We start from the raw sequence: 18331 nt of genomic DNA on the forward strand, positions 1-18331 counted from the left end.
AACTGAAGTGAACTTATTAAAGCTGAATTGAACTGAACTGTACTGAACTGAAAATAATATGATGAGAACAATGCCTTACTTTCACTTTCATTAAAAAATAAATTCACTTTCAACAAAATTTATTTTAGTTCAATAAAAATTAATCATTATTTTAGATGAAATACAACAACTCAAATTTGTATCGATATTAGAGTGCAGTTTTATTTAGTTACTTCCTCTGTTCTTTTTTACTTGACATGTTTCTTTTATCACGCTTGTCAATGCAAAACTTTAACGGTCAATAACTTTAATTCTCCATTATTAAAAAAATATAAAAGTTATATATTATGATAGTACTTATTGAGACGAATTCAAAATGATCCAACGTAAATATGTTTTTCCTTACATATTATTCACAAAACACGGTCAAAGGAGGGGTGATGAATAGTGTAAAAGTCAAAGCGGGTCAAGTAAAAAAGAACGGAGGAAGTATTATTATCATTCTCCTATAAAAACTTTCTTAAAGGTTTCTTCTCTTAATTTAACAATAAAGCTGCCTAGAATATAAGATGTAATTTCTAATTTCTAATTAAATTCTATATCAAATGAGTATTTAGTCTTTACAGTCTATAGACATATACATTGAAATATTGGATGAAATTAGAAAGAACGTCACAAAGGATAAAATTGTAAATGAGACTCAATCTCAAGCTAAGTTCTTAAGGTACCCGTTGTAAAAATTAAACCGAGACAATATTGTAAATGAGACTCATCTAAATCTTAGATACCCATTGCAAGAATTAAAACAACTACGATAGACTCGATCTCAAGTCTTACCGAACTAAGGTGAACTAAACTGAACTAATTGAAGCTAAACTAATTTGAATATTTTACTAGAGAAACTAAACTAAAGTGAATTGAACTGAACTAAAATTAAACCGATGTGAAAAATTAAACCAACCACAAAAAACTCGCCATCCCACAAATCCAGAAATTCAGAAAAAGGGTGTTTGTTTCTTGCCAGTATTCACGACCACCGACCACTTGCTAGATTCCCCAGGTAATCGGAACGCTATCTTTCAAATTCCCTATTTTCTCTCTCTTAGGAATCTTGCAACTGTTAAAAGTCACCTTCTTTCTCTCTTTTTATCTTAAAAAACCTCATCATTTTGTTCATTTTTTCAACGATTTGCTCTTTTTGATCATCTAGAAAAAATTTCTAATCAAACTAAGGTAATTTTCTACCTTTTTTTTTGTATGGAAGCATTGCATTATATATATCCTGCATTTCGAATTTCTTGCAAATTTTCAATATTTGTTTGGTTTTATGTTGCTGATTAGTCGTGCGATGACAATTACTTTTCTGCTGTTTGTTGTATTTTGATTGATATATGAAGCTATAAAGACTGTAACTTTCGCAATTTTAGAGGATATATACAAAAGTTTATCTTGCTTACAGTCTAATTTTGTGATAATAATGATTATTTCAGTTTCATTTTTAAGTAATTGTGAAATTTGTTGCAATTAATTGACGGTTTTGCATTTTGAGGCGTAATTGGGTATATTGCGTTGCAATTGATTTAGGGTTTGAATAGTGATTTGATTCTAAATAAGTATTGCAAAATTTCAACTTTAATTGAACTTTTGATATCGATTTGCAGTTTAATTTGTAAAAGATGGAAATTGGTGAAATCCTTGGGGAGTCAAAACATGTGTCTGTGCCAACAAAGAGTGCCATCTATGTGTGGGGTTACAACCTACGAGGGCAGACTGGGAGGAAGGATAAGGACCAAAAGTTGAGGATTCCGAGGCAGCTGCCACCGGAGCTATTCGGTTGTCCAGCTGGGATCAGTACTAGGTGGCTGGATGTTGCTTGTGGCCGGGAGCATACCGCCGCTGTGGCCTCTGATGGGTCGCTTTTTACTTGGGGTTCACATCTCTTACCTCAAATCCATCCTCCTGCAGTTTTGAACCTCTGTGTAACCTCATTATTCTTCCTATAAATTTATACGCTGGGAATAGAATAGCTATTAGTTTCGTGTTAATTCTCTTTTCAATTGCACCTTCGTAGTTGATGCTAGATAGAGGATAGTTGATTGTGATTTTATATTATGCCTGAGTGTTTGTGGTGAAATGGTGGGTAGTTTGATTTTGCCGCTGGAAAGAAGAAAGTAATATGATTGCATAGTGTGGAAATGAAGATTGATTTGTTTATACGTGAATGTGTTACAGACATATTGACTAGGGAAATACCACCTCCTTTCCTTGTTTGCGGATTTTGCGTTCAGATCTCTGTAATTTGTTTTATTTGGACTGTATTACTGCAGGGGCTGTGGTTTATGTACAGTGATATTTACTTGTAGTTCAATATAAAGAAAATTAAAAACGAAAAACTGACTAGTCCTTTAACTTGATTATGATTGAAGTGTGATGTTCTTGAGTGCTTCTTCACTTTAATTATCTATGGGTGACATTATTCTAAGGCCATGCATTTAGTTGTTTGTTTGGTCTGATTACTATGGACATACATTTCCGTATGTATCACTTCTCAATTGACTGGTGGTTGATAGCTTATGAAAAATTATTTTGACCTTTTGTTGTCCGCTCTTCATGTAGTAGTATCGGACATTGTTGCTTCTGATGTCTATTGCCCTTGCTAGAATTGGACTTTGATTATTATGTTTTACTATCTTTGGCAGGAGCAAATGACTTTGGGCAGTTGGGAGATGGAACTGAAGAAAGTAGGAAACACCCGAAGAAAGTAGACCTATTAGATACTGAATATGTGAAATCTGTTTCTTGTGGAGTGAACTGTACAGCTGCTATAGCAGAGCCTCGTAAAAATGATGGGACTATATCAACCGGGAGACTATGGGTGTGGGGCCAAAATCAGGTGACGGCCTAAGTCCCTTCTTTTCTTGCAGTTATTCACTTTATATATTTGCTCCAATATTTTAAGCTCTTTTCTTTCATTGCTTCAGGGCTCAAATTATCCTCGTCTATTTTGGGGAGCCTTTGCACCAAACACTGTAAGTCTTTTATAGTGCCATGTCAGCATTCTGATTGCTTGAGTGACTAGAGATGTGAAAATTATGTGACTTGTGTATAAATAACTGCTTGAGTGGCTTGAGTGCAATTTTTATTTCGATGTTTATATGGCTAATTCTCAAGATTAATGGACAATTCACTGTATGAATCACCTTCCTGGGGAGGGGATCATATAATGCAATAAGACTAGTATCTGGAGGAAGAAGATGATTTAGTTCATTAGAAGAGGAATGTTATATAGAGAGCTCATTAGGGAGTAGGACGAACGATGAATATTGATGAGAAATTTAGGGAAACAGGACGTAGGATGAATATTGATGAGAATGTTTATCTTGTTGGTTTTATATAGTGAAAATCTGAAAATGTCCACCCACTTAATCTGTGATCGTATGCTCTATCAGGTAATTTATCGCATCGAATTCAATCTACTATCAATCCTTCCCCAAAAATTTTCTTCCTAATTTATATTTTTTCTGTTTATTAATTCCATAACAAATCTGTGCCAGACCAGACTGTTCTGGTAGATTCGATTGCTCTATAAATATTGTGTTGATCCATATTTGAGCAGCTGTGTGTATGTGTATGTTTGTGCGTGTGTTGCATAACCTATGCTGTAGCTATTGTTATCCTGCTCACCTGCTGTTATTAGCGCAGCTTGCAAAGTAATTGGTACGCAGTTGTTTCCTTGTGCTTGTTAGTTCAATTTGCTTATCCATATGTCAATGTGTGATTGTGTACAGGTTATCCGTCAAGTTTCCTGTGGATCTGTTCATGTAGTGGCCTTGTCGGAGGATGGTCTTCTCCAATCTTGGGGTAATGTTCTGCAGCGTGTCTTACTAGTGACATCACTTTTCTCTTAAACTTGCTCTAGTCTTTTTCTTTTTTTATAAAAACAAAAAAAAAAATATATTTATTAAGGTGATGGGGCCATGGGAGGGAGGAGGGGGTGGGTGCTTTCCGTGATGGGGTTTTCATAATATACTTTGTATAATGTGGGCTGTACTAACTAGAATGTAATTGATCTTCTGCTAGGATACAACGAATACAGTCAACTTGGCAGAGGATTTACCTGTGAAGGATTGCAAGGGCCAGGTATTGTGAAAGCATATGCAAAACACCTAGATGAAGCCCCTGAGCGAGTGAAGATCACTCAAGTGTCTTGTGGGGAGTACCATACTGCTGCTGTATCTGAGACTGGAGACGTGTAAGTGATATAAAAGTACCTTCTTGTCCTTCACTGACAGAGTTGTATATTTAGCTCTCCGTTTACCAAGCTGAACCGCTCAAGGTTAATATTTACCGAAAAAGGATTTCCCAAGACTCCCACTTTTTTTTTTTTTTCCCAAGACTCCCACTTAAAGTTTATTACTTGTACTCACATTTCCTTTTTTACATTATTTTCTGAAATTTGGACTCACATTAACCTACCTACTTCCCCTCCCTCCTAAATCCTTGCGTGTCAACTCAATGTGAGCCTTGAGCTGGGATGGATTATGTGCTAGTGATGATATTGCTCACATGGCACAAGTAAACAACATTGACTCTTGTAAAAATATTATTTAGGGTCTATTATTCTATCACATGGTTAAGTAGGCATGGCTGTATGGATATTATCCTGATACGAGTCTATCTCTGCTCTGGCAGGTATACTTGGGGTCTTGGCAACATGGGTCAACTAGGGCATTGCTACCTGCAATCAGAAGATAAGGAATTAATACCCAGAAGAGTGGTTGCTCTTGATGGGATTCATATTACAAGTGTTGCATGTGGAGGTGTCCATACATGTGCAGTGACTGCAAAAGGAGCTCTCTATGCGTGGGGTGGTGGGCAAGTTGGTCAGCTTGGCCTCGGTCCACAAACTAGTTCAGCATCTTTTGTTTTCAAGGATTCTCTATTGATGCTTCGGAATATCCCGGCTTTGGTTATCCCAAGTGGTGTGCAGCTTGTTGCTTGTGGCCACTCTCACACACTTATCTCTACCTCAGATGGGAGAATTCATGGATGGGGTTATAATAGCTATGGTCAGGCATCAAATGAGAAGTCTACATATGCGTGGTACCCATCACCGGTTGATTGGTAAGAACCTACATTGATGCAGTCTGGTGTGCGCCAAGTTTGTTATTTGACTGTATATGACTACAACTATAAACAACCACCATTTGTAGGTGTGTGGGAGAAGTTAGAAAGCTTGCCGCTGGTGGTGGTCACTCAGCTGTGTTGACTGATGCTTGTTCGTTGAAAGATTTATGTGAATTCAGGCTTGCTGAAAGTGTTACTCTGGCAAATGCTGCTCACATTGAGGATGTTGCATTCAGAACCAGCTCTGATGCTTTAGTACGCCTTTGTGGAAGATTGAGGTAATTTTCCTGCTCAGAATTTCTTAGGCTACTATTTTTAAGCTTGTATTTTATCTGAGACAATTTATGTTTCATTTACAAAAATCTCCATTAGAGACCACCTTCATTTTTCATACTTTGTGGCCTTACTTTCACCAACATAGGAGTTTGAAATATGCTTTCAGTTTAAAAAGTTATTGGTTTGAGTTAAATTCTCTCCTAGATAATCAGTATTCACATATGCGGAGTACATGTTTATGATGTTCGGAAAAAGGGTGTTACTTTTTCTTTGAAAGTTTGGTGCCTAATTAAGTGATGATTAGAGGATAGGCAACTGATTTCAAAAGAGCCGAGTGTGAATTATCAATCGTCTGAGAAGCTTAATGTTGACGTCATTTCTGTGTGACCAGGGAGCTGCAATGTGCTGGACTGCTGGTGGATGGGAATCGGAAGATGATGGGTCTGGTCTGGTTAGACCTTGACGAAGCATTTGCTGCAAGAACCTGGCTTCCTTAGCATTTTAATATTTTATTGACTTGGGGAGATTGCTATTGGCTGACAGCTGCCGTCGCTATTAGGAATGTTTCAGCTGTTGTATGACTTGTATCTTTATTCATTCCCCTGTAGGTTTTATTATCTGTAAACCTGAAAATAATGAACTGTTGTATTTGTCTGCATTCAACAATTGTAATATCCTTACCCTGATACTTATTGATACTGAATATTAATGTAATCTGCTCCAAGTGCTTAGTGTATGAATTGAATAATCAGGTCAATGAAATTATCTTTTCCAACAAGAGCAGATTTAATAGAGGTTATTTTGCTAACAATCTTGTAATTTAATCATATTTTTCCATAAAACCAAGTATGTGTCGATTTCCAAGAAAATTGAAAAGTTCAGCTAATTCAGAAACTTTATACTTTGTATTATACTGAGTATTTCGTAATTTTTAATTTATTTTTTTATGAAAAGGTTTATTGTAAAATCTAGAGCTGGTAAAAAGTCAAGTCGTGTTCGTGTTTGGTCTTGTGTCAATTTCATGTTATTCATAAAAATTTTCAAAAACTATGTAAAATGCAAGATAATTGCATAATTTGACTACTTTATCTAAACGGGTCGTGTTCGGGTTGATTTTGTGTCGTGTTGTGTCGATTTTGTGTTTTCTCTCAGTAAGTTAATGTTTGTGTCGTGCCGGTTTCGGTCGTGTTGTGTCAGGGATTGCCAGCTCTAGTAAAATCCAAGTGATTTAAACTGTTTTCAGCTACTTTCCTCGAAAAAAAAAAAAATTTACATCTACTAGGAAAAGTAGGAATGTAAATTTGTGTTAATAGGCTCATAGTCACATCCCAAAGGCTACTAAATATTCAAGGAATAGCTCCTCATACAGGTCAAACCCAAGTACTAGTTGAGGTCTGTCCATTTAGTTTATACTTAAATCATGGTTTATTTGATTATGTACAATATCATTTTTCGTGAAAATAATAGTTTAACTCACTGACTAGCAAGAAGGTGGTGCATACTTAGCATAGGTGATGAATTATACCAATTTTATTGTGGCTAATCAACTTATGATAATCAGCTTATTCCCATTAAATTCATGATTACATACATCTAATTAAAGAGAATTCAGGCTAAAAACAATGAATGAAGCCTTAAGTACTCAACATAATTAACCCGATTTATGTATAAACAAATAATGTGAAAAAAAGAAGTGATTTGCTACTAATCAGGCTTTAAAATCTTGAAGATAAATTCTCCTGCAATGCAAGGTGGAACCTTTGCAGGCCCGGCTAAGGACCTGTGCAAACAGGCCCTTAGCACAGGGCCCCCAAATTGGGAGGGCCCAAAATTTTGGACTTTAAGTTTTAAAAAAAAAAAAAAAAAAAAAAAAAAGAAAAAGTCAGCAACTCATACTCCTCACGTGAATACAGCTGTTCCTCACTTCCTCCATTTACTCCCCACTTCTCTAGATTCTTCATCTCCTTCCTTGGTAATTAGCTCCATCAAAATAGCCCCAATTCCCAAAATTTCTGAAATTTTCTTTAATTTCCTTTCTTTGATTCTTTGAATACTTCCTATTTTGTCATTTAATTTTATTGTTTTACCCCCAAATTTTTAATTTTCCAAATTTGACATTTTGGTTTCAAAAAAATTACAACGGGTATGAAGAATTTTTCCTCAAATCTCGAATTGCTTTCAATGGAGATATTAATTTCGTGTATTCCACAATTAAACCCCTTAATTTTCGTTTATCAAACGGTAAAATTTTTTACCCCTTATAAATTCCATTTCAATCTTCAATCTTTTTCAATTACTTGTGTTCTTCGTACTCAAATTACATTTAACAAATAAAAAAACAATTAAGAAATTGGTTAACAAGAAGATCAGAGATTCAAAGCCAAGGGGGTTGGGGCAAATCGTGAATCGGCAATCGGTTGTGCGAGTTCGTTGCTGTCCTTGCGGTTGTGTATCCACAGTAGCACAAAAATTACTAAATTATCATATATCAATGGCAAGTGGATCAATTATCAGGTTGTTTCTATCCTTTTGCAATTTTAATTATTAGATTAATTGTATAATTTATTGTTTTTTGGGTGAGTTGTTTGATTGTTTGTTTAATTAGTATTTATTAGATTAATTGTATTGTTTGATTGTTAGTATTTAGTAAGTACTGTTAATTTTGATTGTATAATTAGTATTGTTTGTTCGATTATCAGATTGTTTGTTTTTTGCAATTTTTTTTTTTGTCTTCAAAAAATATACTGTTAAAATTTTATTTTTATATTTTAATTATGCCTCCCAAAAGAAAGTATGTCTGTGGTCATGATAAACGTATGAAAAAGAAAAAAAATGAAGAGTTAACGCAATCTCTAAGAGGATCCCTTCACAAATTTCTAATAAAAGAACCACAAATTTCTGTTGAAAATCAAGATGTTGATGATGTTAATGCTGAAATTCCTGAGAATGTTGATGATGTTGATGATGTTAATGCTGAAATTCCTGAGAATGTTGATGATGTTAAAGCTGAAATTCCTGAAAATGTTCTTACTGAGAATGTTAATAGTGTTGATTTTGATGTGCCCACTGAAAATGATAATTTGAATAATTTGGATGATGATGAAGAGCATGATACTGATGAAAATGGTAATAATAATGAAGAGCAACCAACCCAATTTGATTACTCTTTTGATATATTTGATCCAAGAAATTGGGATGCTCTTGAATCGAAAATGATTGATTTAGTAGTGACGAAAGGCCCTAAAAGAGACCATTCTATTGTAAAGGGTCCTAAAGATAAATTTTCTAGACGCTTTACGGCTAATTTATATACTAGAGTTTTATCTAATGGAGAGAAATGTGATCGAGATTGGCTTGTTTATTCAAAAGAACTTGATAGAGTATTTTGTTTTTGTTGTAAAATTTTCAAAAAAGGAATTGGTAGAGGTCAATTAACTAATGATGGTTTTAGTGATTGGTCACATATTGGTGAGAGACTTAAAGAGCATGAAACCGGTATTGAACATGTTAAGAATATGACAACTTGGTATGAGTTGCGTCTAAGGCTCAAAAAGAATGAAACTATTGATAAAACGGCTCAAAGACTAATTGAGAAGGAAAAGGATCACTGGAAAAATGTTTTAAAAAGAATTGTTTCAATTGTGAAATTCCTTGCTAAACATAGTTTGGCCTTTCGTGGTTCTAACGAGAAATTATATCAAAATAGCAATGGCAATTTTTTGGGCTTGATTGAAATGTTAGCGGAGTTTGATCCAATTATCCAAGAGCATGTTAGACGTATCACAAATGATAATTTACACTTTCATTACCTTGGGCATAACATCCAAAACGAGTTAATAATTTTGCTTGCTTCTGCAATTAAAAATGAAATCTTAAAAAAAATCAAGCGAGCAAAGTATTTCTCAGTGATACTTGATTGTACTCCTGATATTAGTCACCAAGAGCAAATGTCTTTAATAATAAGATATGTGGTTGTCTCTAGATATTCAGTTACTGTTGAAGAATCTTTTTTAGGATTCTTAAATGTGAATGATACAACTGGTCAGGGGCTTTTTGATGTTTTACAAAAAGAATTGAAAAATCTTGGTCTTGACATATTTGATGTACGGGGACAAGGATATGACAATGGATCAAATATGAAAGGAAAACATCAAGGTGTACAAAAGAAACTTTTAGATATAAATCCAAGAGCCTTTTATACTCCTTGTGGTTGTCATAGTCTTAATTTAACATTGTGTGATATGGCTTACTCTTGCAATAAAGCTAAGGATTTTTTTGGAGTTATACAACGCATATATACCATTTTTGCTAATTCTACTAAGAGATGGCAAATTTTGAAAGATAATGTAAAAGTGTTAACTCCGAAATCATTGTCATCCACTCGTTGGGAGAGTCGTATAGATAGTGTCAGAGCTATAAAATGTCAAATGTCAGATTTTAGAGAAGCTTTACTTGAAGTGTCAGAGAATGATCCCCTTGATTCTAAACTAAGTAGTGAAGCTAAATCTTTGGCAACAAATTAAATGAGCTAGGTGATTTTGAGTTTTTAATGTCAATTATTATATGGTTTGAGATATTGTCTGCAATTAATATGGTTAGCAAGCTTTTGCAATCAAATGATATGGTTATTGATGTTGCTATGGAAAAAATAAAGGAGTTGATTTCATATTTTGAAAAGTATAGAGATGCTGGATTTTATAGTGCCTTGAATGATGCTAAAGAAATTGCTATCGAATTGAATATCGATCCAATATTTCCTCAAAGGCTTGCTATTAAAAGGAAAAAACAATTTGATGAGAATTTAGATACCCCTTCTGTTGAGTTATTTGGGGAAGAATCTTTTATAGTAAACTATTTTCTTATCCTTGTTGATCAGGCTATTGTTTCTCTTAATAAAAGATTTGAGCAATATCAAGAGTATGAAAGTATATTTGGTTTCATGTTTACTTCTGAAAAGTTAGAATCATTAGATGATGCATCTTTGAAGTTATGTTGTAGTCATTTTGAGCAAGCATTAAGACATAATGGGCAATCTGATATTGATGGAAATGAACTCTATGTGGAGTTTAAGCTATTAAGAGATATTTTTCCATCAATGCCAACAAAAAAGATGGGAGCTATTGATATATTATCTTTTTTGAATGATGTAGAGTGTTTTCCAAATGCTAGTATTGCTTATAGGATCTTATTGACTATTCCTCTGTGACAGTTGCTTCTGCAGAAAGAAGTTTTTCAAAATTGAAGTTGTTGAAATCTTATTTGCGGTCTACCATGTTATAAGAAAGGCTTAATGGATTGGCGTTGTTAGCAATTGAAAATGATCTTTTGGAGAAGGTGGAATATGAAGATGTGGTTGATGAATTTGCTTCAAGAAATGCTAGAAGAATAGCTCTGTTTAAATAGTTTGATCTTTTAATAATTAAGATTGTATTTTGATATTAATCATATTATTTACAATTTAAATAAAGTACTTTGTGTTTTTTGGCTTCTTTTTAATATGTTGTTATATGATAATTTCGTTAAAAAAAAATTTTAGGGCCCAATTTCTAAGTTTAGAACAGGGCCCCCAAAATGATTAAGACGGCCCTGAACCTTTGTACACCAGAGATACATACATTCGAATAAACCAGATTACATTCATATTAATATACTTACTAGTAGATATTTTACTAAATTACTCGTAATTTACTAGCTAAGCCGTGAATTTATAATGAGGTACGGTTGTTTGGCAGCAACCAAACACCTTTGATTTTGGTTTTTGCTGTCTAATATTATGATTTACAAATAATTAGTAGAAGCTAGGAAACACACACTTTCAGCATTTTAATCAGAGAGCTGAATCATAGAGCATTGATCGAGATCGAGGGGGATCAACAAATTAATCAAACTTGTTATTAACCAACATGACTAAACATCCATGCCGGGATGTTAGTGTTTGTTCTGGCTGGAATTTCGGCTTCCGGGTTCGCTTGCTCCTCTAATTCTCTCATCTCCTGATAAGCACCTCTGTATGAAAAAAAAAAAAAAAAATGATTATATTTATTAATCTCTTAAGTGTATTTTAATAATTTTATGCTCCACTTCCATTTTCAAAATACTAGTACTGAATTAATTGTCTTGAAACCACCCAATTCAAAACATAAAAAAATTACTAAACAATGGACATTATCATATGACCTAAGTACCTAACAAAATGGCCTTTTCAAGTACTTAATCAAGTAGGAAGTGCATTGTTAAAAAAAAAAAAAAAAAAAAAAAAAAAAAAGTGAAAATGCATAAAACTTATGAGTCCTAAAATATGATAGATCTAAAATGGTTGTTACATAATTTGAGTGTTAAGATAAGGTGAAAATGCAAAACCTAAAACTCCTTATAAGTAACTCTATGATATGGTTGTTACATCATTTGAGTGTTAATTAAGATCTTTCGCGTGTGCTAAGACAAGAGTTGCTTACCCAATGGTGAGAGCAGGAAATGGAAATGGATTTGATGTTGGTAACATGAAGAGTTGGCTAGGGTTTTGATCGTCATTTTGTGGTTCCTCAACCTTCTTGTCATTCTCCTTCATCTATTTCATATTGCAATGTATACATATCAGATAAATACAAGTACAATATAAATTATCACATGCTAAAAGAAAATCAAAGATGAAATTTTATGTATAAGAAAAAATAAAAAAAATACCACTTTAGATAATTGGTTATTTTGCTCCTGCATAGCCTTTTCCTGCCAAAAGTTTAAACTAAGCTAGTTAGTGAACTGAAAGATTTGATATTCTTAAACAAAGGAAAAAAAAACACAAATTGAAGGGTGTCGTGTACTTTTTTGTGGAGCTGAGAAATGGATTCATGCATCAGTTGATTCTGCAATTGAAGACAAGAAAGTATAATTATATATAAAGTAGCAAGTTATACATGTTTTACAAGATGAAGGGTGCAATAGTTGAGTTGAAAATAAGTGTTAATAAAATGTTCAGATTTAGTTGTCATACTACTAGTTTGATAAAATTTCACTATTGCTAAAGGTAATGTGTATATCTGTAACTATATATATACCTTCTTGCTTCTGATTCTCTTAAGAGCTATGTCAAGTTGTTGCTCCAAATGTTGGAGCTCCCTCAGGCTCAATGCATCAGTATCTTCTCCTACATAATGCCTGAAAAGTGCGCCAATTATAAATTATTGAATACCATTGTATTTAGTCCTTAATATTAATAAATGTTCAATTCTGTGTAATTTCTTAGCTATCTAATTCTTTGTAAATTGTTCTGTGTTAAGCTGTTGTTAAAAAAATAAAAATAAAAAAATAAAAATAAAACTCTTTCAAACTAAGGGAGTAATGGATCAAACTAAACTAACTCCGAGAGTCTAATTTGTAACAAGTCTTTTTCATGTCAAAGTTCTAATTAGTGAAAACCATTAAGCAAGTGTAGATAGACATACAGTTAGGGTTCTTCATTCTGACTAGGCCTTAATGACTTTTTTTGGAATTAAAATTCATAATTAGCCGTTCTGGTAAATACTTTTGTAAAATTAGCCATTTTGGTAAAAGATCCTAGTTATATTACTTATATGTAGAGGAAGAGATGTCAAGATGTATGCCAAATGATGCAGATTACAGGTTATAACACAAAGGGAAACTTATATGGTAGCAACTTGTTTACTTAATCAACAAATTATATGTACACCAGTGTAAGCTATCATTTTCTACTCACATAAAATTGCTAATGCAGGATAAAAACGAGGGAGATTTGTATTCATTACCTCATGTTCCTTTGTAAGACTTCGAGTCTAGCAACGAGCTTTGGATATTCCATAGCCCAGCTTCCCTATTTGTAAGTCAAATAACACCCAGAAAAAATAAATAAAAAGAGGTCAGATATTTCATTCAGCTATGTAGGGGGAAGACCTAAAATAATAACATCATCTATTCAATTATATAAAGTTCAGATATTAAACATGAATTATATATTCATTATAGCTTATTAATACCAGCACTTGTACTATGTGAAGGCAGTTTATGTCAACTTAGCTTAATTAGGTTGGCTGCTTAAGCATCCAAGGGAGTAAAAGTTTTGAGATGTTTTGTTTCTTATGTTTTACACTACTAAGGTGTATGTCATCTTACTCAAATATTGGCTCATATTAGACTTTAGACGGGTGGTCAGATTCATTGTCACCCCTGTTACCTCTCTTCTCTTTACGCGTGTTGAGAATACTGAGAATCGATCCCAGGACAAAGATCCTAGTGCTAACCTAACATAACCTCTCAATCAATTCACTTAGAATTCATGTTTTGCCCATTTTATAGGAACTATGAAATTGATAGAAATTTCTTTTAGAAAGAATCTACTGCATGCTTTACACTTTTACATGTATAGTTTGAGTACACATATTACCTACACATAATGAATTAATCAAAATAATTCTGTTACATTATATAGTACATAAGGCTTATATATTCAACTAATTGTATTAGTAATGATTGATGAATATCAAATGTTGAAAGGTCATGCATAGAAGGTAAAAGTAACCCTTCAAGATATTGTAAAGTCACATAATTAGGAATGATTAAGGTATAAAACATGTAATTAAGAGTTAACAAGAACATCGTCGTACTAATCCAGTATAATATACCTCTTGTTGGGACTCTGAATCAGTAGCAACAAGCTGTCTCTCTGCATAACAGTACCTCTCATACCTTTCCAGGATTCTTTCCATGCTGCTGCCAAAAACAGTAAGGTCTTTGTTTAATTATACAATTATATCAAGGAATAAATATGAAATGCTTAATATAACATGAAATATATTTACTACTATATAGTATATTGTTAGATTATGCTATAGTTTCCATGATTAAAAAGCTTTTATAATCATTAGTGAATGTAACACTAACTAAACTCCGGATATATGTCTGCTTATAGTACATAGTGGCCCCTTAATGCTAATATTATTTCTGTTTTACACTGATTAGTGATTACTTAAGCACACTTATAAAGTTTATCATCATTGGGACCCAAAAAAACCCTATAATTAGAAATTGATCAATCAAATTAAACCTACCTCCGCTTTTTCGAATGATCTTTAATTTCATGCGTGTAACTTTGAAAGGATAAAGAGAAAAAATAAATCTATTTCATTATAGTTGCAATAAACCAATAACGTTCTAAACATAGATGGTCTTCAATTTATCTGTCAAGACTTTGACCAATGAATGAAGCTAGTTGACATTCATAGAGCGAGATATATAACTTATTGTATACAATTGATTTGTAGTATGACCGTCATAGTTATAAAACAATAAGTTTGCGTATAATTTTACAAAAGAATATTGTGTGCTCCTTAATGTATTATGTCATTTCCATGTGTGATAATATACGGGAAAAAAAAAACTTAGTACAAATAGAGTTGCATAAAATACAATAACTTAAGTAAAGTGGAGTGTGACGTTTAGTTGTGTGCAGTAGTCTTGATTATTCATACAATTGCATATATAGAGAGGATTAGTGTTTGATTATATATACAAGCTAAGCAACGAAAGGTAGTCTGCTAAACTTGTTTTGAAATACTCGATTTTGGACAAAATGGAAGGAGAGACAATTTAGACTTTGAACTCGGTCTAATTTTCAATTGGTTCATACCAAAAAAAAATAATAAATAAATAAATTTAGAAAAGTTAGATTTTAGGAAATTAAGTTCATATGAGTAAAAATTAATTTAGAACAGGTGTAGGACTTGTCAATTTGAATTGGGGAGACAAAAAATAGTTTAAGGGTATGCAAATCGGTTAGGGTTTTGCATATCTATCTGTATTACGGAGTACTATAGTAATTTAAGTTGATCGACAAATTCATATTACAATTTTTTTTTGCTTTAAAAGGTATTTGAAAAATCGATAATGATGCTTTAAAAGGTATTTTTTTTTTGCCGGATTTTTTATTCAGTCTAGTTAAGGAAATGATGCTACAAATTTGAAATTTTTTTCTCTACCAACAATAATGCAACGAATTCCTCGCCCTATTTTCACTTGTTCATATTTATTAATATGAAGTTAGTCAAGTTCCAACATACACATAAGATATGGGAAAACAAGTCAAATAAAATAGGATAAGATTTAAGATGCTCAAATGAGTAAAAAAATACTACCCAAGTAGATCACAAGTAGCTAGAGAGTTAAAAGTTTTTTCCTAAAAAACAAAAGACAAAAATAAATAAAGTATTGATTCAACTCCAAAACAAATAAGTCTCCCTTAATTCGATTTATGATTGGAGCTTGAGACTGACCATCACTATCAAATTAAGTAAATAAATAAGCCAAGAAAATGACTAAACAAAACTCAAATTTGTTTTTTAAGAGCCACACAAAAATATAAAGGGCTAAAGATTTGGATTAAGCAACAAAATTTTAACCTAGTTCTACAAGTTGTGTACATGAATATAAAAGCCATATTTTGATAAATAATAATATTAAACAATTAATTTGACTGGCTCTTGGATCAAAATATTTATATATATTAAAATTCAGTCCCCAATGTAGAATTACTCCTAGATGTATTATCTCACTTATAACAATGGCGATCAGCAGCCCTTTTCATATAACACATGATGATATATATAGAGTGACCCTAACCCTAAGTTTCATCAAAACATAACATCAATTATATGAAATAATAAAATTATTTAAATCAATAAAAGGGAAAAAGTACTAGGTTTTAAAAGGGGTGGCAAAGTTGGGAAGAGCCCCATAAAACCCACACAAAGCTCAAGATCACAAGGCTTGGCCAAAGTTTTGGACACTATTTAGATTAAGTTTGGTCCGTTATCCAAGATTAAACTTAAGAAGCACTACTACACAATACACTTCAATACATAATATCTGACCACTTAACTAAACTTATTGAACTTTTTATAGTATAACTCGTTACGTTATTAAAAAGTAATGGTGCACTAATATTTGTCGGTTTAAAATACCAATACGGGATTTTTTATTTTTATTTTAAATTTTTAAATTTGAGACAGTGATTAGTTAAAATTTTACAATCCCTACTTGACAAGCTCAAAACCTTGAAGATTTATTTTAAAGTCAATAGCTTTTGCTTAACCAATCAGAGATTTGTTATGTCCGTCAAATCTAGACAACTGGATAAAACCGATAGATAATGATCATATCCACTGGATCAAGTAGTACTAGTATTGGAAATTTTATAATTATTTTATTGCACCCAAAAAATATCAATTTTAGTAAAGATATCAATATTAATGTTGTTATTTAATCAACAAAAAAAGTAAAATTAATAAAATTTCAAAATAATAAGGAATAATTAGTAGTCAAATCCAATGCATAGCTCCTGCTTATAATTTAAGCTAACATACATTTGTAGTTTGTTAACATTAGATAACCAAACATCATTAATACTTGATTTTGAATCACTAATTTAATCAACAAAAATAAAACAAAACAATCGTAAATTCGTAGCAAAAGAAGAGATTAATATGAAAATAAGATTTTGAAATGTTGTTCTCGACCAAAATGAGGGGAGAAAAAAAAGAGAGAATGTTAAGGTTCATGTACACAAAAGAGGAGAGAATTGAAGAAAATAGACATAACGAACTTCAAATTGTACATAAAATTCATGTCACATAGATTTTGTTGATGATATTATATACGGAGTAAATAAATTTAATGAGTTTTTGGGTCCCCGCCCGCCTAACCTACTAAAAAGAGTAAAAAGTATGTACATCTTGACATCTTTAAACTCTGTTCCTAATCAATAAACAGAATTCATACTGGGTACCCGATAATACCATATCGAAAATCTTATATATACCGCATTAGAACACACATACACCACATTGATTTTCAAATAATTACTTACATATCATATCATTGTTTGTAAATTTAATTATAAAAAAAAATAAAATAAATCGACGCATGAAATTATAAGAAAATGAAGAAACAAACCTGGAGTCAGTACTAGCATACTCAAAAAGTTTTCCTTTAGTAGAAAAAACAATCAAAGCAACTTCAGCATCACAAAGAACAGAGATCTCATGAGCTTTCTTCAACAACCCAGATCGCCTCTTTGAGAATGTTACTTGTCTACTAATCTTATTTTCGATCCGCTTTAACTCAACTTTACCCCTCCCCATTTTCCCTAATTCGAGATTTATTATTACTTTCTTCAATTTCTCCCGGTTAAATAAATATATAAGACGACCACCACAAATTAAACTTGGTTATACATATTTTGATGTACAAATTTTTATATTTGTCCCAAATTAAAATATATCAAGACTTGCTAGTAAAACCCTTGTTTTTTTTTTTTTTTTTTGAAAAATAAAATAGTAGTAAAAAGATTTAATTTTTCAATAGAGGAGAGAGAAAATGAAGAAAAAGATGAGCCAATGAGAGAACATGGTTGGTTTCTATTTATGAATGGAGGGAATGAAGTGGAAGTGAGATTTTATTTGTAGGGGAGAATGAAAATGAAGGGAAGTGTTAGTAAAACTTACTAGAGAAAGGGTATGCTTGTTAAAGATAGTTTCTCAAGAAGAGGGAATTTATGGTAAAAGGGTAGTTTTGGGAAAACTAGGTTGTTTATGCTGTCGCTTTTGTATTGGTTGTTAACAAAATTATGGAGCATATATACAAGATTTACAAGGTACTAGTACTACTCTCTCTTTTAGTTTTCTTTAAGATTTTATTTTGCCAAAATTGTCTATGCTATATTTACTTTTATGATTGTCTTCTATGGAGTACTCACTCTCCTTGTTATGTTCGATTTGTTGTGAATTTATCTGAACTTATATGAAATACTACACGAGCAGTCGATTTTGAATATGAGCTTTATAAATTAAACCTATTCAAAATACTTGTGTTATTGGTCGAAATGAACTTGTGTAGCTCGTATTTAATGTTGTTAACACTAATCTTAAAACGGGGTAAAATT

General features: G+C 32.4%; 2 protein-coding genes and 1 long non-coding RNA gene across 5 annotated transcripts; 2 read left to right on the forward strand and 1 right to left on the reverse strand.

The window, feature by feature from the left end:
* The first annotated feature begins 933 nt into the window (after window positions 1-933).
* LOC145642227 (ultraviolet-B receptor UVR8-like) lies at window positions 934-6118 on the forward strand. 2 transcript variants are annotated; one of them, XM_081693337.1, is made up of 9 exons: window positions 934-1039; window positions 1641-1908; window positions 2679-2872; window positions 2961-3008; window positions 3768-3840; window positions 4060-4231; window positions 4672-5103; window positions 5193-5384; window positions 5774-6118. In XM_081693337.1, the coding sequence occupies exons 2-9, from the start codon at window positions 1656-1658 to the stop codon at window positions 5877-5879; spliced, it is 1470 nt and encodes a 489-aa protein (XP_081549463.1). In that variant the 5' UTR covers window positions 934-1039; window positions 1641-1655; the 3' UTR covers window positions 5880-6118. The 2 variants fall into 2 exon arrangements, with proteins under 2 accessions (XP_081549463.1, XP_081549462.1); XM_081693336.1 differs by having other exon boundaries at window positions 960-1212.
* Window positions 6119-6977: 859 nt separating this feature from the next.
* Window positions 6978-10877, forward strand: LOC145642229 (uncharacterized). Its single transcript, XR_014115662.1, has 2 exons — window positions 6978-7896; window positions 10592-10877. It is a non-coding gene; the product is annotated as an uncharacterized LOC145642229 (long non-coding RNA).
* Window positions 10878-10960: 83 nt separating this feature from the next.
* Window positions 10961-18117, reverse strand: LOC145642228 (agamous-like MADS-box protein FUL-L). Of its 2 annotated transcripts, none has more exons than XM_081693339.1 (8): window positions 17344-18117; window positions 14019-14103; window positions 13146-13210; window positions 12438-12537; window positions 12204-12245; window positions 12067-12108; window positions 11838-11950; window positions 10961-11388 (listed from the first exon to the last, which is right to left on the reverse strand). In XM_081693339.1, the coding sequence occupies exons 1-8, from the start codon at window positions 17529-17531 to the stop codon at window positions 11277-11279; spliced, it is 747 nt and encodes a 248-aa protein (XP_081549465.1). In that variant the 5' UTR covers window positions 17532-18117; the 3' UTR covers window positions 10961-11276. The 2 variants fall into 2 exon arrangements, with proteins under 2 accessions (XP_081549465.1, XP_081549464.1); XM_081693338.1 differs by having other exon boundaries at window positions 14019-14106.
* Between the last annotated feature and the right edge of the window lie 214 nt (window positions 18118-18331).

The sequence above is a fragment of the Chenopodium album genome, chromosome 8 (genome assembly GCF_948465745.1).
Source record: "Chenopodium album chromosome 8, dcCheAlbu1.1, whole genome shotgun sequence".
NCBI classification, from domain to species: Eukaryota; Viridiplantae; Streptophyta; class Magnoliopsida; order Caryophyllales; family Amaranthaceae; genus Chenopodium; species Chenopodium album.